Below are 16081 nucleotides of genomic sequence, written 5' to 3' on the forward strand. Positions count from 1 at the left end.
ATATCGATTTTTGGATAAAAAGGTGGGATCCGAAGTTGTTCAAAATTTAATTCTCAACAAGTTTGTTGCTATTAATTTATGCCATTCAGTTGAAAATAAACGAGATAATGGAAATATTTCGAATTTGTCGCTTTTTTCAGGTTTAATTCCAAAAATCTTGATCCTAGAAGAAAAACTGTAAGAACTAAACTTGTAGAGAATCGAAATTTATACAACTTTTGTTCCTACGGTTTTTCTGTAAAATCAAAACCGGCCGAGTTATTCAAGAAAAACCATTTTAACCTAAAAAACCATTTTTCGAATATACGCATAGGCATGATTTGGTCGCCATTTTGAATTCACACTCCCAGTGACCCCTGCGAGACAGCTGTGAGAAAAAAATTTTCGTACAAAATTATTTACAAATTAACCGGGGAATTTCGATATCAATTCTGACGATGACCCAAGAAATTAAAAGGTTGATCGAAACAGAAATCCGAAAAAATTGAATTTCCATTTCTTCGAATGAAAAAAGGCGTTTTCCCGAAAAATTTCTTAGGAACTTTCGACTCCAATTTTGACAAGGATTCCCCCTGTCAAGTATTTGCTGTGAATTACGAATCACCCTGCATAGCAAGTGCAGATTTGGCAGGATTCTTGTAAATGATATCTATAATTGCATAACAGAAAGGGCATAGCCGGATAAGCAGGTCGAATCGGCCCCCGATGAATTTTTTGTCGGTACTTCAGGGGTCAATTTAGACCCAAATGAAAATAATTCAGTGAAAATTTCAGCTATTAATCTTAAACGGTTTCCCAGTAATTGAAAAAAAACCTGTTTTTTAGTATTTATTTTTTTTTTAATAGTAAAATTAAAAATTTTTTTTTGCTGATTTTTTTTTAAATACTTACGAGTAAAAGCTGTGAAAAAATTTTTTTTTATGATTTCTAGACTAATAGCCGATTTTTAAACTAAAAAACAAAATTACAATTATTTTTTTTTATGCCTATTTTAAAACATGCAATCACCAAATTTGGACAGAATACGTCTTTTATACCCCTCTGTACTCAGGAATTTTTTCAATTTTTTTGGTTTGGTGCAACGTCATGAAAAAAATTAAAAACCAATTTTTTGTTAATTATTTATATTTCAACTGCTTAGAACACTACTTACAACTAATTATAAAATGTATTTATTCATAAAAATATTCATCAAAAACGTAAGTGGTCATCAAAACATTTGTTAATATTTTCGTCAATCTTCATCACTGTCTTCATTAATAACTACACAGCGCCCGGTATTATTGAAAATGCGACTTAAAATCTCTGCTGGTCTTACAATTCTCGATAAATATCTAGCATGTGATAGGTAATAAATAATAGCTGCTACATGCGAACAACAACCAACTGTACGCCGACTGTTGGCACAATCACAGCAATATCGAGAAATTCCGTTAACTCCATTTTTGCCACGATGATATTTAATGAAGCAGCGATATGTTTTTGCATTAATATGCCGAGATGTTACTTGAAATCTAAGAATGTTTTCAGCCGATCTTACGTACTGAAGGCTTATATTATTATCTTCATCCATCATCTCAGCTGAGTATGACACTGCTTGAGAAAGCTGGTATGATCCTTTTAAGTCGCATTTTCAATAATACCGGGCGCTGTGTAGTTATTAATGAAGACAGTGATGAAGATTGACGAAAATATTAACAAATATTTTGATGACCACTTACGTTTTTGATGAATATTTTTATGAATAAATACATTTTATAATTAGTTGTAAGTAGTGTTCTAAGCAGTTGAAATATAAAATAATTAACAAAAAATTGGTTTTTAATTTTTTTCATGACGTTGCACCAAACCAAAAAAATCGAAAAAATTCCTGAGTACAGAGGGGTATAAAAGACGTATCTTGTCCAAATTTGGTGATTGCATGTTTTGAAATAGGCATAAAAAAAAATAATTGTAATTTTGTTTTTTAGTTTAAAAATCGGCTATTAGTCTAGAAATCATAAAAAAAAAAATTTTTCACAGCTTTTACTCGTAAGTATTTAAAAAAAAATCAGCAAAAAAAAAATTTTTAATTTTACTATTAAAAAAAAAAAAATACTAAAAAATAGGTTTTTTTTCAATTACTCGGAAACCGTTTAAGATTAATAGCTGAAATTTTCACTGAATTATTTTCATTTGGGTCCAAATTGATCCCTGAAGTACCGACAAAAAATTCAGCGGGGGCCGATTCGACCTGCTTATCCGGTTATGCCCTTTGCAGTATAAAACACTTACCATCGCAACAAACGATTCGTTCGTCGACGCGTCAAATTTAACCTTTTTTCGGTTCAGCCGTGGGACGTAACTTATCCATTGTTGCACTCACAAGATTATTTTTGTTTGTAAAAAATATATGTATACACACTGGCCGCGTGAAAATTTGTACGTGATTAGAACTTGTGACACGGCAAATTACCAAAACACTCGCGTTTACTTCGTTCGGCGTGAAAAGTGGATGTGGACGGTACGCGAGGAAATGCAGAAGTGACGGCCGCGCGGATAGTGGGGACAGTGGCGCGTGAGGGATAGTACTTGGAATCCGAAGAAGTTGATTCCTACGAGAATTCCAAATTTCTGTGAAATATTATAGGATTGTGCCGGACTTTGATGTACAGCAGTAACACATACCCTGACTTTTCGTAGGCCGTATACGATGCAGAAACCAACCCAGAACTCGCTAGCTTATCCGTAGCGTATACCATCTACGAGAAGTCACGGTATGTAGTTTTATAACGATTTCCACCTAATGAGTAACTTTCAGGTAGTTCGTCTGATGTAAAAAAAAATTTTGGTAGCATCATTCAGAACTAGGCGTAATTGACAAATGAAACGAAGCAAATAAAGTATGAAATCCTTATTTGTTGAGAATTAAAAACAGAAAAAATTGGCAAGCAAATATTCATCAGAGTTTTAACAAGGATCGGCCCTGTAAAATATTTGCAACGAATCTTGAACCATTGTATGCGGTAATTGTATGTATGTACGGTGACATAGATTTTTTGCGGGATGTATTTCTACTATTGTTAAACACATCCGGTTCAGAAACAATTTCACGTATATAATAGGGTAATCTTTAAAACAGGTTTGGACGATTGTCAACCGGCCCCCTCCCCCGCCCCTAAATTTGCTGTAAATAAATAAATAATGGCCTGTTCAAGAGCACAACTTTTTATCACAACCCTAAACCCTCACGCCTATACTTGCGTGTTTTCTGCAATTTCGGTATTAATTTTACTGCCGCATCTAATCTTTCGGTCAATAATCCGTAAGTATGACAATTTTGCGGACATCGATGCTACTATTAGATGAGGATATCCGGAGCTTATATGGGGCATTCTTTGTCAATTATTCGCCATTTATATCTGCCTTTTCGACGAACAGAAATTAATGGATAGGTATTTTCGTTTCTGTTAATGATTTTCTATCAAATCGATGAAAAAAGGCAGATTTAAGCGGTGCGTACTCGATGTAGAATGCCCCAAAACCCTTCAATAAAATGAAAAAGAAAATTTTTTTTTGCGGAACTACGACTCAAAACGAGAAAAGAAACAGTGTCACGTGCGGAGCGGTCTCGCACGCGACGACTTCACCCTCTTTGTTCTTACCGAGGTTTATATTTAATTTTTACGTGGATTAGGAGGCGAACGTCCTCTACAGGGCGTTCCGTGGGAAATGGTTTGAAGGATTTCAATTATATTGTACCAATATTTTGAAGGAAGCAAGTAGAAATGTTTAATGAAACAACTAAAAGCAGCAAGGTTATAGACAAGGAAGCTTACACTACGTTCTTATGCTACTCACGTTCTCGCTCTTTCGCACTCTCTCTCGCGGCTTCTGCTTCGGCCTCGAAGGTGCCGAAGTTTACACCTTCACTCACTCACTTACGTGCTACACTGCTTGATTAAGTTCGTGGCTTTTAGTATTGCGCTTAATTCTAACTTCACAGACTGATGTCGCGACGCGAGATGCTTGGACGACCGCGTGTAGATTTAAAGGAATGCTCTCTCTAATCGTCGGAGACCCAAGACTTATAACTCTATACTCGACAGCTCTGAAGGAGCCTGTTTCCGTTGACGTTGGTTTGATCCTGTCTCTAACGGGACTGTCTTCGCTCGCTCGTCCGACATCCCTTGGAACGTCGGGCGGCGAGCGAGTTTTTGCTGATTTTACAATTTCGAACAAAGGCTCGCCTCGCAACAGTCATTCCCGAAGCGCGTGATTTCGCGCTCGCCTCATCCCGGTGTTGATTACGCCCGGGATCCGGCGGGCGCGAAGACGCTGACGTTGCTGGCTGTCCAACTACGCCGTTGCGCTTGGCTACTCCACGAACTGATTATAATAGAATATTTTGTATAGACTAACTATAACTATGCTTCCTTGTCTCTAGAAATAATAGTATATAAAATAATTGATATGATCGGTAATATATTACAGTTTTGGGTAAATATGCGGCGCTCGTGACATCCTTCCCCCCTTAGGTGTCGATGCCCCCATCGACTCGGTGCGCCGGGCCGACGGTGACACGGACACTGGAGGGTTGGCTCACCGCTGACCGCATATTTCATACATTCGGTATTTACATTGTTTGTGTGTTGCACATACGCGCTTTCATGACCCGCGCACACACACACACAACACTTTTTTTTTGTTTTGGCTTTGTCACTCACTTGTCACCACACTGCTGGCTCGTCGCTCGGTCGTCCTTGCGTCTCGCCAGCCGCGTCGCCCTCGTGAGCTTGGTCCTCAGGTCTCCTCAGACGGCCTTGGTGTTCTTGCCTCCTTCCGTCTGTGCTGGCTCGGCCTGGAGGGTTGCGGGTGGAGTCTCCCACTGGATGAGGTCCTCGACGACCTCCGGTTCGTCCTCCAGGACGTCCGCGAGGTTTGCCGGAGATCCTGGCGTTGCGGGTGGAATCTCGCCTTGTGGTTCCTCCCACTGGATGAGATTCCCTTCTGCCGGTTCTTCTTCCTCTGCGGGTCCCAGGAGTTGCATCATCTCCCTTTCCAGGGTAATCCAGCGACCCAGGATCCGCGTACGGACGGCGGGAATCATCACCCTGGTCAACCTCCTGTAGTCTATCAAGAAGGGAGCCTCTTCTCCCTCCAATATGACCAGGTGGTCGGTTTGGATTCCCTTTTCCTTGGTATCTCGCCCGGTTTGTACTGCCTTTTCTTTGGTGGTTGCAGGGGGATGACGTCGTGACGTCGTCGCCTGCACTGGCGCGTTGATTTTTGGCGTTGGTCTTTCCTCTCGGGTGGCCTTCGGAGCTGCTTGTGCGGCGGAGGCTTTCTTCTCGACAAGGAGGCGACCGAAAGCTTCCACGCAGTGACCCGCGTGTAGGCCCGGCCTGTTTCCGACACTCTCGCCGCAGAGTGTGCAGGTCGAGCTTGCCGACCTCCGGCGCGAGAGGAAACGCTCCAAGTAGCATTCCTCCCAATGCTGGTTTCCTCCGCTCTTTCCGCAGGTTGGGCAGATGCCGCGCCTCAGCTTTTCCACCGCCTTGGTCATCGCTGCCGTAGTTGCCTTCGCCCTCGGAGGTACCGCTGTCACCACCAGCTTCGGCGAAACGGTCGAGACCGCCGCCTCAGCCGGTGCTGGTTCGGGTGCTGTTGCTCTTGCCGGTGGTAGCTCTCGTACCGGCGCTGGTACTCGTACACTGGTGGTCGATATTCCATGGGTGTTATGTGATACGTGTTGTTGCTGCGAAGCTCTTCGGCGGCCAGGGCCGTCGAAGCTAGAAGCACCCACACGCAGAACATCGTCGAATTGGTGGACGGTGGCTCGTACTCCTACACTGGCTGTTTACGCGTCTCGCTTTCTCGCTAGCACTCTTGTTCTCTCACACTCATACTTGCGCACCCTCATACACATGTTTGCTTCGCTTACGGCAATTACTGCGTAGCTCCGCTGTACATTCCGATATATTTTTTTTTTTTTTTTTTTTTATGGTACAATTTCAGCAATCTGGCTAGCGGCTTATACCACTGCCAGTTTTACCTTGTCGGTATGCTTCCTTATCCTTTTCCCAATTTCTGCCTTCAGTATTATATTACTATGGTCAGTTATTTGGAAAATTTTATATGGGCCATAATATTGGGAGTCGAACTTACCCTTACGAGGTTCCTTAAGGACATAGGCAAGGTCGCTCACTTTACCTGGGAAAGGACGGACTTTCTTGTCGTAATATTTTTTGGTTGTTTCCTTCGCGCGATTTTGATTTTCACCGGCCATTTCGCGTACTTCGGAGAGGCGTTTTGTTAGCTCGATAATATACGAATTGTACGTGAATAGTTTTTCGTCCACGGGGAACTGACTCGGTAGCCGAGGCAGCCTCCCGTACACGATTTCGTAAGGGGTGAAATTCGTCGCCTCGTGCACGCTAGTGTTATATGATAATTCCGCGTAAGGCAACAAACGGTCCCAATCGTCGTACGTACCTGCATACTGCTTTATGTATTCCGCTAACAGTATGTGACTTCGTTCGAGCGCTCTGTTCGTCTGTGGTCGATAGCCGGAAGTCGTTACTTGCTTTATATGAAAGATTTTGGATATTTCGCGTAGTAAATTTCCGGTAAAGGCTGCTCCGCGATCAGTAAGGATCGCACGGGGAGCTCCGAATTGCGCAATTAATCGCCTCGCCATAGCTTCGGCGATCGTAGTCGCTTTTAAATCGGGTATCGGTTCCGCTAAACAATATTTCGATAAGTGGTCTTGCATGGTTAGTATGTGCTTATTGCCATGTGGTGTTGTCGGCAACGGACCCACCGTATCAAGTGACACCTTATCAAAAACGTCGGTCGGCGTATCAGCAATGAGCATCAGCTCGCGCGTCTTCGCTCGAACCAATTTACGTTCCTGACAGCCTTTGCAACGACAAATATAATTTTGCACTTCGTTTCTCGGCGAAGGCCAATAAAAACGTTTACGGATTTTACGATAGGTCTTGGTTATCCCTCGATGGCCTCCGACAAGACTCGTATGAAATTCCTCAATTATTTGCGAGTGTTGTTCGTCCGGTGGTCGTCGAATGGTACCATAGCTTATCGTGGTGACTATGTTTGTTTCACCGAGTATCCTGTTTAACCAATCGAGCAGTTTTGTGCGCGGTAGTTCGTCCGTATAGTCTCCCGAGCGTGAAATACGAACCGACTTCACGGCCGCTTGTTGAAGGGCGAATTTAAGATTCTCGAATCCCTTGAATATGTGCTCGGCGTTTGTTTCGTCGTAGTACCGTTTTTTAATAACAATACTATAAATTTTATTGGACCCATACGGAGTCACCGCTATTTGTCCGATCGATAAATTCCGGTCTTTAATTGTTTGTCCATCTAGCCTACCTAGGTCAACGAGTAGTTTTCCCACTGAGGTTGATAGTTCTCCATCCGCAGAGATGAAATGGACTAAATTATCTGGTTTGTACGTTAGACATTCTCGCGAGCTAATTATCGTACTTGTTTTTGCTATAGGTTTTTCTTGGTCAGGTTCCTCTTTACTGGACAAGTCTAGTGAGGACGACGTGATCGAGGACGAATTCGTGTCTTTCGATCCTATTATAATGGGGTCGTCAGGAAAAGTTATGAATTCGCTTTTATTACCGGTGGAATTTTCGGGAGGTGTAGCACGTGGTAACGCACGTGCTTGGTATGGTGTAGACTTTGCAGCCGGGGCCGCATCGTTGCTGGGCAATGACCATCTCACCGTGAGGCGGGGAGCGGGCAGTAAAGAGGTCCGAGCGGGCTGCGAGGTGTCGGGTTCGCTCTCGAGTCCCGCGGCCATACTTGTCTTGGGTCTCACTCTCGCGCTTACTCGCGGCATACTCTCTCTCTCAGCTGGTTGCTCATCGTTTTCGTCATCCGCCTCCGTTTCTTCTTCTTCCGTGCGTAATGATGTCTTCTCCCTCGCATTCAGCCGCCGTACTAATTCCTGGTCCGATGGTGACTTGAACTTACCTTCTAACGCTTTCAAGCGACTGGCAAGCTCAGCATCTCCGGCGATGTCATCGAAAGGGTCTTGTTCTTGGAGAATCATCTGGGCCTCCTCTTCTACCTCATCCCCCTCCGACAGATGATCAGGCCAGTCAAAATCTGCTTTATCAGGCCCTTTTTTGGGGTCACGGGAGGATTTGGTGTGATGCCGCTCTTCCAAACGCCTTAATGATTCGTTGAATTTGTTAATTGAATCTTCAAGAGTTGTCGTTACCGTCTTTGTACCTTCTGCTTCTGATTCCTCCGTGCTTCCATCTGAATCGTTGCTGGGAGCGGTGAGCGCGACCGTGATAGTGGCAGGCCTCTGGTCAGACGTCGCGCTTGCGGATTCCGATGAAAACACCGGCTCTTGGGGACCTCCGAGGGGCTTAACCTCTACGGGGGGTGGAGACTTCGGTCTTTTCGGAGGAAGTGACTGTGAGGGCAACATACTGCGGTGCAAGCGCTGTATGGGTGGCCCTGAGCTCTCGGGTTCAGATCCGGAGGGTTTCGCATCGGCGGGAGGTGGGCGCCTCGCGGGTCTTGTAACGACCTTCCCGCGTGTGCGTGTCGCCACCGAGCCTGAGCTCTTCGAGCTTCCCTCTCTTCTTTCGGGTACTGTGGGCACCGTGGGCACGCTGCGTAGGCGCGAACGTGTGCGCGACGCTACGACTGATACGTCGGCCTTGGACGGGCCAGCTGTTGTCTCAGGTGTCGTGTCTTTACGATTACCGGAAAGCTTTGAAAATAAAGGCAAAACCTGAGCCTTCTGAGGGACGTTCGTCTCTACGTCCGAATCACTTGTAGACGAGAGTCTCTCTAGGTCTACGGGATTACGGGAGAGTGCGTCGGCATTAACATTTTCACGCCCTGGCTTATGTTGAAATTCATAATCGTAATTACATAACCTAATTTTCCATCTGTTGAGCCTCTTGCCTGGATCGAGCGTAGAATGCATCCATTTGAGAGGCTCGTGGTCGCTTACGAGCTTAAATTTTCTTCCATAGAGATACGTGGAAAAATGTTCAATTGAATCGATTATGGCCAGACATTCTTGTTCCGTAGTTCCGTAGTTCTTTTCAGCGTTAGTGAAGATTCTAGAGTGGTACGCGACCGGTAGATCGTGGCCATCGTGAATTTGCGACAATACTGCTCCGAGTGCAAATTCCGAGGCGTCGGTCGTTAAAATAAATTGTTTAGATAGATCGGGGTATTGTAAGATCGGTTCTCGACAGAGGGCCTTGCGAAGCCTGCGAAAGCTGTGTTTCTGCTCTCGCTCCGATACGAATGATTTTCCCTTTTTGAGTAAGTCTGATAAGGGCTTGGATATGGCTGCGAAATCCGGAATAAACCGACGGTAATAACCGGCGAGTCCCAGAAATTGCCGCACGTTTTTCTGCGTCCTTGGGTGCGGGAATTTACGCACTGCCTCTAACTTCTTCGGGTCCATTAGCAACCCGTCGCGGCTAGCGATATGCCCGAGATACGCGACTTTGCTACGCAAGAACTCACATTTATCCGGTTCGAGGACAAGATTAGCTTCCTCGAGACGTTGCATGAGACGCCGGATTTTAGTCTTATGCTCCTCGAGAGTTTCCGCAAATACTACAATATCGTCGAGATATACGAACAGTTCTGTCCCTTGCAACCCAATCAGCACCCGATCCATCAGGCGCTGAAAGGTAGCAGGCGCGTTTTTGACACCTTCAGGCATGCGAGCGTACTCGTAGTGCCCGTTTATCGTGGAAAACGCTGTCTTTGGACCGTCTTTCCGATCCATCGGGATCTGCTGGAAGCCGCTCGCTAAATCGAACGTTGAAAAGTACGTGGCTTTTCCCAGCTGTTCGAGTATTTCCATCATATTCGGGAGGGGGTACGCGTCGGAAATCGTCTTCTCGTTCAATTTACGGAAATCGATGACCATGCGCATCCGCGGATTTCCTTGAGAGTCGGGTTTTTTGGGAACTATCCAGACCGGCGAGTTATACGGGGAGCATGAATGAACAATTATTCCCTCGCTTAGCTTTTTCTCAACTTGCCGCTCCAGTTCCGACCGATACACTACAGGAAATCTGTATTGTTTTGCGTTTACCGGGAGCTCGTCCACCGTCGGGATCCGATGGCGAACTTGATCCGTGCATCGCAATCTATCACCTGGTAACTTATACATGTGAGGATATTCCTCGATAAGACTTATAACATGTGCACGTTCTACCTCATTGAGCCTATCTAACCGCAATGATTTAATTATGGCTTCTACTCGATCCGTCGGCGGAGTAGTCTCTACACCGCTACCGTCGGAGCTCTCGTCGCTCCAATAGCCGTTCTCCCGATATTGCTCGAAATCTTCGAGTTCCTGAGGCTCGATTTCTAATTCGACATCGTCGAATAGCGTGTTTATTGCTAAGACGTAGCACGATCCTCCCGTAGGAGCAACGATACTTTCTCCGATAAACACACCCGGTTGAGTTTCGATTCGCGGTAAGTATCCCTCCGTTAGATTCGCGTTCTTTAAAGGGATGCTTATTTGCTCACTCGTACGCGCGCGCAGTTTATAACTTCGTTTCTCCGAAGCGATTTTCGCCGCTAACACGCGCTTTGTAGGTTCTGCGTCGGAAAGAGGTGGACCTATGAATGGCTTAGGTTGGATGGGATCGCTTGAGGTAACTAGAGTATTATGGTGAAATGAAATTTCGGCTTTTTCCGCGATAAAATAAGGTTTACCGATTAACGCGTCGCTTCTCAGCGGCAGGTTTCGTAACCATAAAACTTGGCTGGTTTTTCGGAGATGTGGAGGACAACTGAGCCGAGTGTCGGAATATCTGATTCCTCTAATCCTGTTACCCATATTTTATCGTCAGTGTTTACAATTAAGTCTGGATCGAGGGCATTTAGTTTAATTAAGCTGGCTGATGAACCCGTGTCAAGAAAGAATTTTCCCTTCCTGTCACGAAATTCGGGAGCACTTAGTTCGACTACTGGGCTCTCCTGGTCGGTGGGGGTCCAGAGAACGAGACATCGTTCTCCAGAAACCTCACTGACTGTTGGTGTTCTCGGGGTCGACTCGACTCGCTCACTCCGGTCGGGCTCGCAGGGGAATTTGCCGGGCGAGCCCCAGGGCAGTTTAAAGGCTCCCTTTGCGGGGAACGTCCCTGAGATGACCGTTGCATTAACGGGCAGCACGGGCAGCACCTGGTTTGTTTACAGCAATGTGTATATCCGCAAGGTGTTAACGGACTAGTATATGACCTTCCCGTGGCAGTCTCGCGGTTATCAGACGTTTGCGCGGGTTTAAAAAAAAATCCGGTAGCCGGTTGTGGTGACTGGCTTCGATAAGTAGACGTCGGTTTACCTTCCCGAGCCGTCGGCGACGGAGTTCGGGTGTTATAGCGAGCGTAAAGAACACGCGCCATTTCCTCCTGGCTCGACTCAATTCCTTTCCATTGGCTGCTTCGAAGCGCTAGCTTTTCGGCGATTTGGAAGGCTGCTTCGAGACTTTCCGGCTCTCGCAAATCTACCGCGGCTCCGATATGGGTAGGCAACCCTTTTATGAATGAACCTAGCGCGATTCGATGTAGCGGGTCCCGGTTCAATTCTGGCGGATCGACGCCAAAATATGACTTGTACGCGCTTCTTCCCCCGCTTAGCAAAATTCAGATTTTGTCGTAAAATTGCCCGACGGTTTGATCGCGTTTCATCCGGACCGTCGACAGCGCCTCTGTATAGTAATCGTAGGTATGTCCGCGGGCGAGTCGATTCTTCAACAGTTTCACTAACCCGGCCATGCTTTCGATCTTCTCACCGTAGATGCAGTTTCGCGCGTCCCCGCGTAATCGCGATATTACTGCGGCGAGGTACTGCGATTCTGCCGTAGCTGGCACGAACATGGACGCGTTTTGGATGTCTTGCAAAAAAATCCCGTAACGGCATATTCTTCCCGTCAAATTCGGGAATATTCGCGAAATTGTTTTGAATAGTCAAATTTTCCACCATAGTGGAAACACTTGCGACTAGGTCGGCCGTCACATCAGCGGCGTCTCTGGCCTGAGCGTGATTTGGCATGTTGGTAAGTCCAGGGGTAGGGAAGGATATCGAAAGGATAAGCGACTCTATTACGTATAGTTCGACTCCCTAGTTTGTTAAAAATAAGAAAAATTCGAAAAATTTTGTGGTTTTGAAATTTCACAAAAATTGAATCCTCGATTCCAATTCCCAAGGAAAATCACCTCTAATCCCACTTCTGACACCAGTTTAGTCTGTCACGTGCGGAGCGGTCTCGCACGCGACGACTTCACCCTCTTTGTTCTTACCGAGGTTTATATTTAATTTTTACGTGGATTAGGAGGCGAACGTCCTCTACAGGGCGTTCCGTGGGAAATGGTTTGAAGGATTTCAATTATATTGTACCAATATTTTGAAGGAAGCAAGTAGAAATGTTTAATGAAACAACTAAAAGCAGCAAGGTTATAGACAAGGAAGCTTACACTACGTTCTTATGCTACTCACGTTCTCGCTCTTTCGCACTCTCTCTCGCGGCTTCTGCTTCGGCCTCGAAGGTGCCGAAGTTTACACCTTCACTCACTCACTTACGTGCTACACTGCTTGATTAAGTTCGTGGCTTTTAGTATTGCGCTTAATTCTAACTTCACAGACTGATGTCGCGACGCGAGATGCTTGGACGACCGCGTGTAGATTTAAAGGAATGCTCTCTCTAATCGTCGGAGACCCAAGACTTATAACTCTATACTCGACAGCTCTGAAGGAGCCTGTTTCCGTTGACGTTGGTTTGATCCTGTCTCTAACGGGACTGTCTTCGCTCGCTCGTCCGACATCCCTTGGAACGTCGGGCGGCGAGCGAGTTTTTGCTGATTTTACAATTTCGAACAAAGGCTCGCCTCGCAACAGTCATTCCCGAAGCGCGTGATTTCGCGCTCGCCTCATCCCGGTGTTGATTACGCCCGGGATCCGGCGGGCGCGAAGACGCTGACGTTGCTGGCTGTCCAACTACGCCGTTGCGCTTGGCTACTCCACGAACTGATTATAATAGAATATTTTGTATAGACTAACTATAACTATGCTTCCTTGTCTCTAGAAATAATAGTATATAAAATAATTGATATGATCGGTAATATATTACAGTTTTGGGTAAATATGCGGCGCTCGTGACAACAGTATGTTATTTTAATATCGGGTTTTGGAAAAGCCATGAGCATTTAAAAAAAAATATTCTGCGAAATTTTGATAAATTTAAGATGTTTGGATGGGTTGAGACAAACATCTAAAATATTTCAGAAAGACTGCTTTTGGCAGGTACAAGAAAGTGTAAAATTTTCGATAGAATCGAAATTGGTCGGGGTCACGGGTTGGTCGGTTTCGCATGGAATGCCTCGTTCACATACAATCGGGCTACGTGCGATTACGAATAGTTACCGCGATTGTCAACTGATGTTACAATTTCCAAACGATGCCTTATGATATGCACCAATTTCAAAATCTAGCGGTTATTCTGAGTGAGTTGTACATTTTTTCGTATCCACCTGAAAGCCTATGCTCTCGTCGGCACTGCAGATTGTTGCTTTAGCAGAAACATAGGACGTGTGCGTATTACCATGTCGTTTTACCATCTGGTACCACTTCGGTCGACTACAGCGCTTCTGGAGGTTCAACGTTGAACTAAATTACAGACTTCTCATGCATCAGAACGGGCGCCTGTCACCTGAAAATCGCCCGCACAAATCGTGCCATATTTACAGAAAACTGACTGGTACTATAGGTTTTCCCGGAATACGTGTGTGTTTTTGTACGTCGGTATCTCCCTGGCAAAAGTGAAAGAAATTCTGATATCGTACAAACGGTGAATATTCAACAAGTCGCTAGCCCGATCGGCCATGTTTGACGCGACGTGATTTTATTGAGTTCATCATTATTTTTATTGGACGTTATTAGTGATCTGCGATAGTAGTGACGGAGATACAGACGTACAATTTTATTCAAGCTATATTTTAAAAATTTTCCCTGTCAGATTCATACCCCCGTTTTATCAGGATTTGTGCGGGCGATTTCCCCGCTTCTGACGTCACGAAATATATATAGGACATGCCAGGTCAGCAGCACCTTAAATCCTCTGGACCGTATATTCTTCCCCACACTCTTACAGCTACCTTATACTTTGTATCGTTTTCTTATCATCACCTTGCTGCCTTTGTTCTCATACTAGATCAGCAGAATGCTACCGCCACTGCTAAACCGCAGCTGGCTATTCCCTTGCATCCTTTCTCCTATACATTCACTCTGAAGTTACGTTTTATTCAGCCAACATCTAAATTCACCTGTCTTCCCTTTTTTCTCTTACGCATCTTCTCATTGTACTCTGCGTATCATTCACAGTGAAACAATTACGTAAACAATTACGCAACTCCTTAGTATGATTTCCTCTCATTTCCTCCCATTTTCTGTATGCGTGCGTAGTCGATGGCTTACTTGCCCAGAACATGCCGTAATAGTATCACCGCTGGGTGTGAATGTGGTCATCGATAGCTGTTTGTCGTGATCACAATCATCCACCTGTTGTAATCAGGATCCTGAGATCATTCCGACTACTAATAATTTATTTAGGTAGTTCGTTTGTTGAATTAATGGTTAAAACCAAGTCGTATAAAAAGTGAAGTTTATTATGTTACAATGAAATTAATTTGGTTCTAAAGAGCTTATAGAGGCTTTTACTTATAGTCAGGCTAAATCTCTAAATAACGCGTCTCGCTACGGTCTCGATGTTCTGACGCCGAACTCATCGTCTGCCTGCCTTTTATGAACCATTTAGGAGGTCAGTGCTACGTCCGTGCATTCATATGTATTTTGCCACGTGAGAGAGTATTGCTCTGCTTTGTCGCGTTAGCGCATTTCTGGATATTTCCACATCTTGATATTCGAATTGCAACACATCCCAAAACACAGCTCATAAATTTTTCTGTAAATTAATCCAATTCCTAAGTATACGAATTTATATATTTAAACAATAATGAGCTTTATATTTTTTTTCAGGTGTCTGGACAGCGACAATCTTCGCAGTGAAAACTTTGTTTTACGTGTGCGTCACTACATTCACACTACCAGCCATTTCAATGTAAAACAGCTTGGGAACAATTTAAGAGAGTCTTTACTTCTCTGCTGATGATAATGAAGTTGGTGACGGTAGTGATGATATCCTCGGTGTAATGAAGATCGATTATAACTAGTCACTTTGCACCATTGGCTATATGTGAGCTTAAAAAAACAGAATGCACCATCTTACAGATAGTTATGGGCCTGGTCCTCAAGAAAGAGTACATCAATTGCATAGATCAAGTCTTATTGAAAAAATCCCATATGACACTTATTTCACCCAAATGCCAGACTGTTGCGCAAATACAGAGATGCTAGATCCATATCCTAGACCATCGAGTGGATTCACTGCTTATCCGGATGATATCTACTCACAGGTATGAACTATACTACATCCCAATTATACTTTAAGCGCATATGATACTCTTTTTTCATCCAAGGCTATCAAATTTCATATTACGTCATTATCCATCAGCTGATGAACGGAACTTGTCTAAATTTCAGAAGGGCTTGCTCTTTTATTACAAAATTAGGAAATTTAATTCATATGTGGAAAATTTGGATAAAAATGTATGTTTTTTTTGCCTCGTGCTGTTATTTTCGCAATTACTAGATGTTTGGGATAATGAAGTGTATGGCCACGAGACTACTTAGTATTTAGGAAATGATAAGGAGTGAAAGAAGTTATCGTAGGACTATTTTCTGGCAATATTGGGAACGGTAAAGGAAAACTACGCTGGATGAAAATTTCCGATATTAATTAATGACAATTAGCATGGTGTCTTTCACCAAGGCTGTCCATAGTGACTGTGAGTAATGCCGCAGCTAAAATTGCCACTTCGTATTGCGGGGACCACGTAAACCAAATGCTCAGCTGAGCGCCCTTTATGCACAAAATTATTGTAAATTGTAATTTCATTTTCGTGTTCCTAATATCGCAGGAAACCAGTGCCAGGACGGTTTATTTTACTTCACATCA

The 16081-nt window shown here is 44.3% G+C and overlaps 1 protein-coding gene across 4 annotated transcripts in view; it reads left to right on the top strand.

Annotated features, from left to right (window-relative positions):
• LOC124294980 (dipeptidase 1-like) overlaps window positions 1-16081 on the top strand; it is a 1606684-nt gene that overhangs the window by 215108 nt on the left and 1375495 nt on the right. For all 4 annotated transcript variants that reach the window (XM_046742822.1, XM_046742823.1, XM_046742824.1 and 1 more), the window contains exon 2: window positions 15043-15479. In XM_046742822.1, coding sequence (XP_046598778.1) covers window positions 15279-15479 — 201 coding nt within the window. In that variant the 5' untranslated portion in view covers window positions 15043-15278. The remainder of the gene's footprint in view (window positions 1-15042; window positions 15480-16081) is intronic.

Source organism: Neodiprion lecontei, chromosome 6 (assembly GCF_021901455.1).
Source record: "Neodiprion lecontei isolate iyNeoLeco1 chromosome 6, iyNeoLeco1.1, whole genome shotgun sequence".
NCBI lineage: Eukaryota > Metazoa > Arthropoda > Insecta > Hymenoptera > Diprionidae > Neodiprion > Neodiprion lecontei.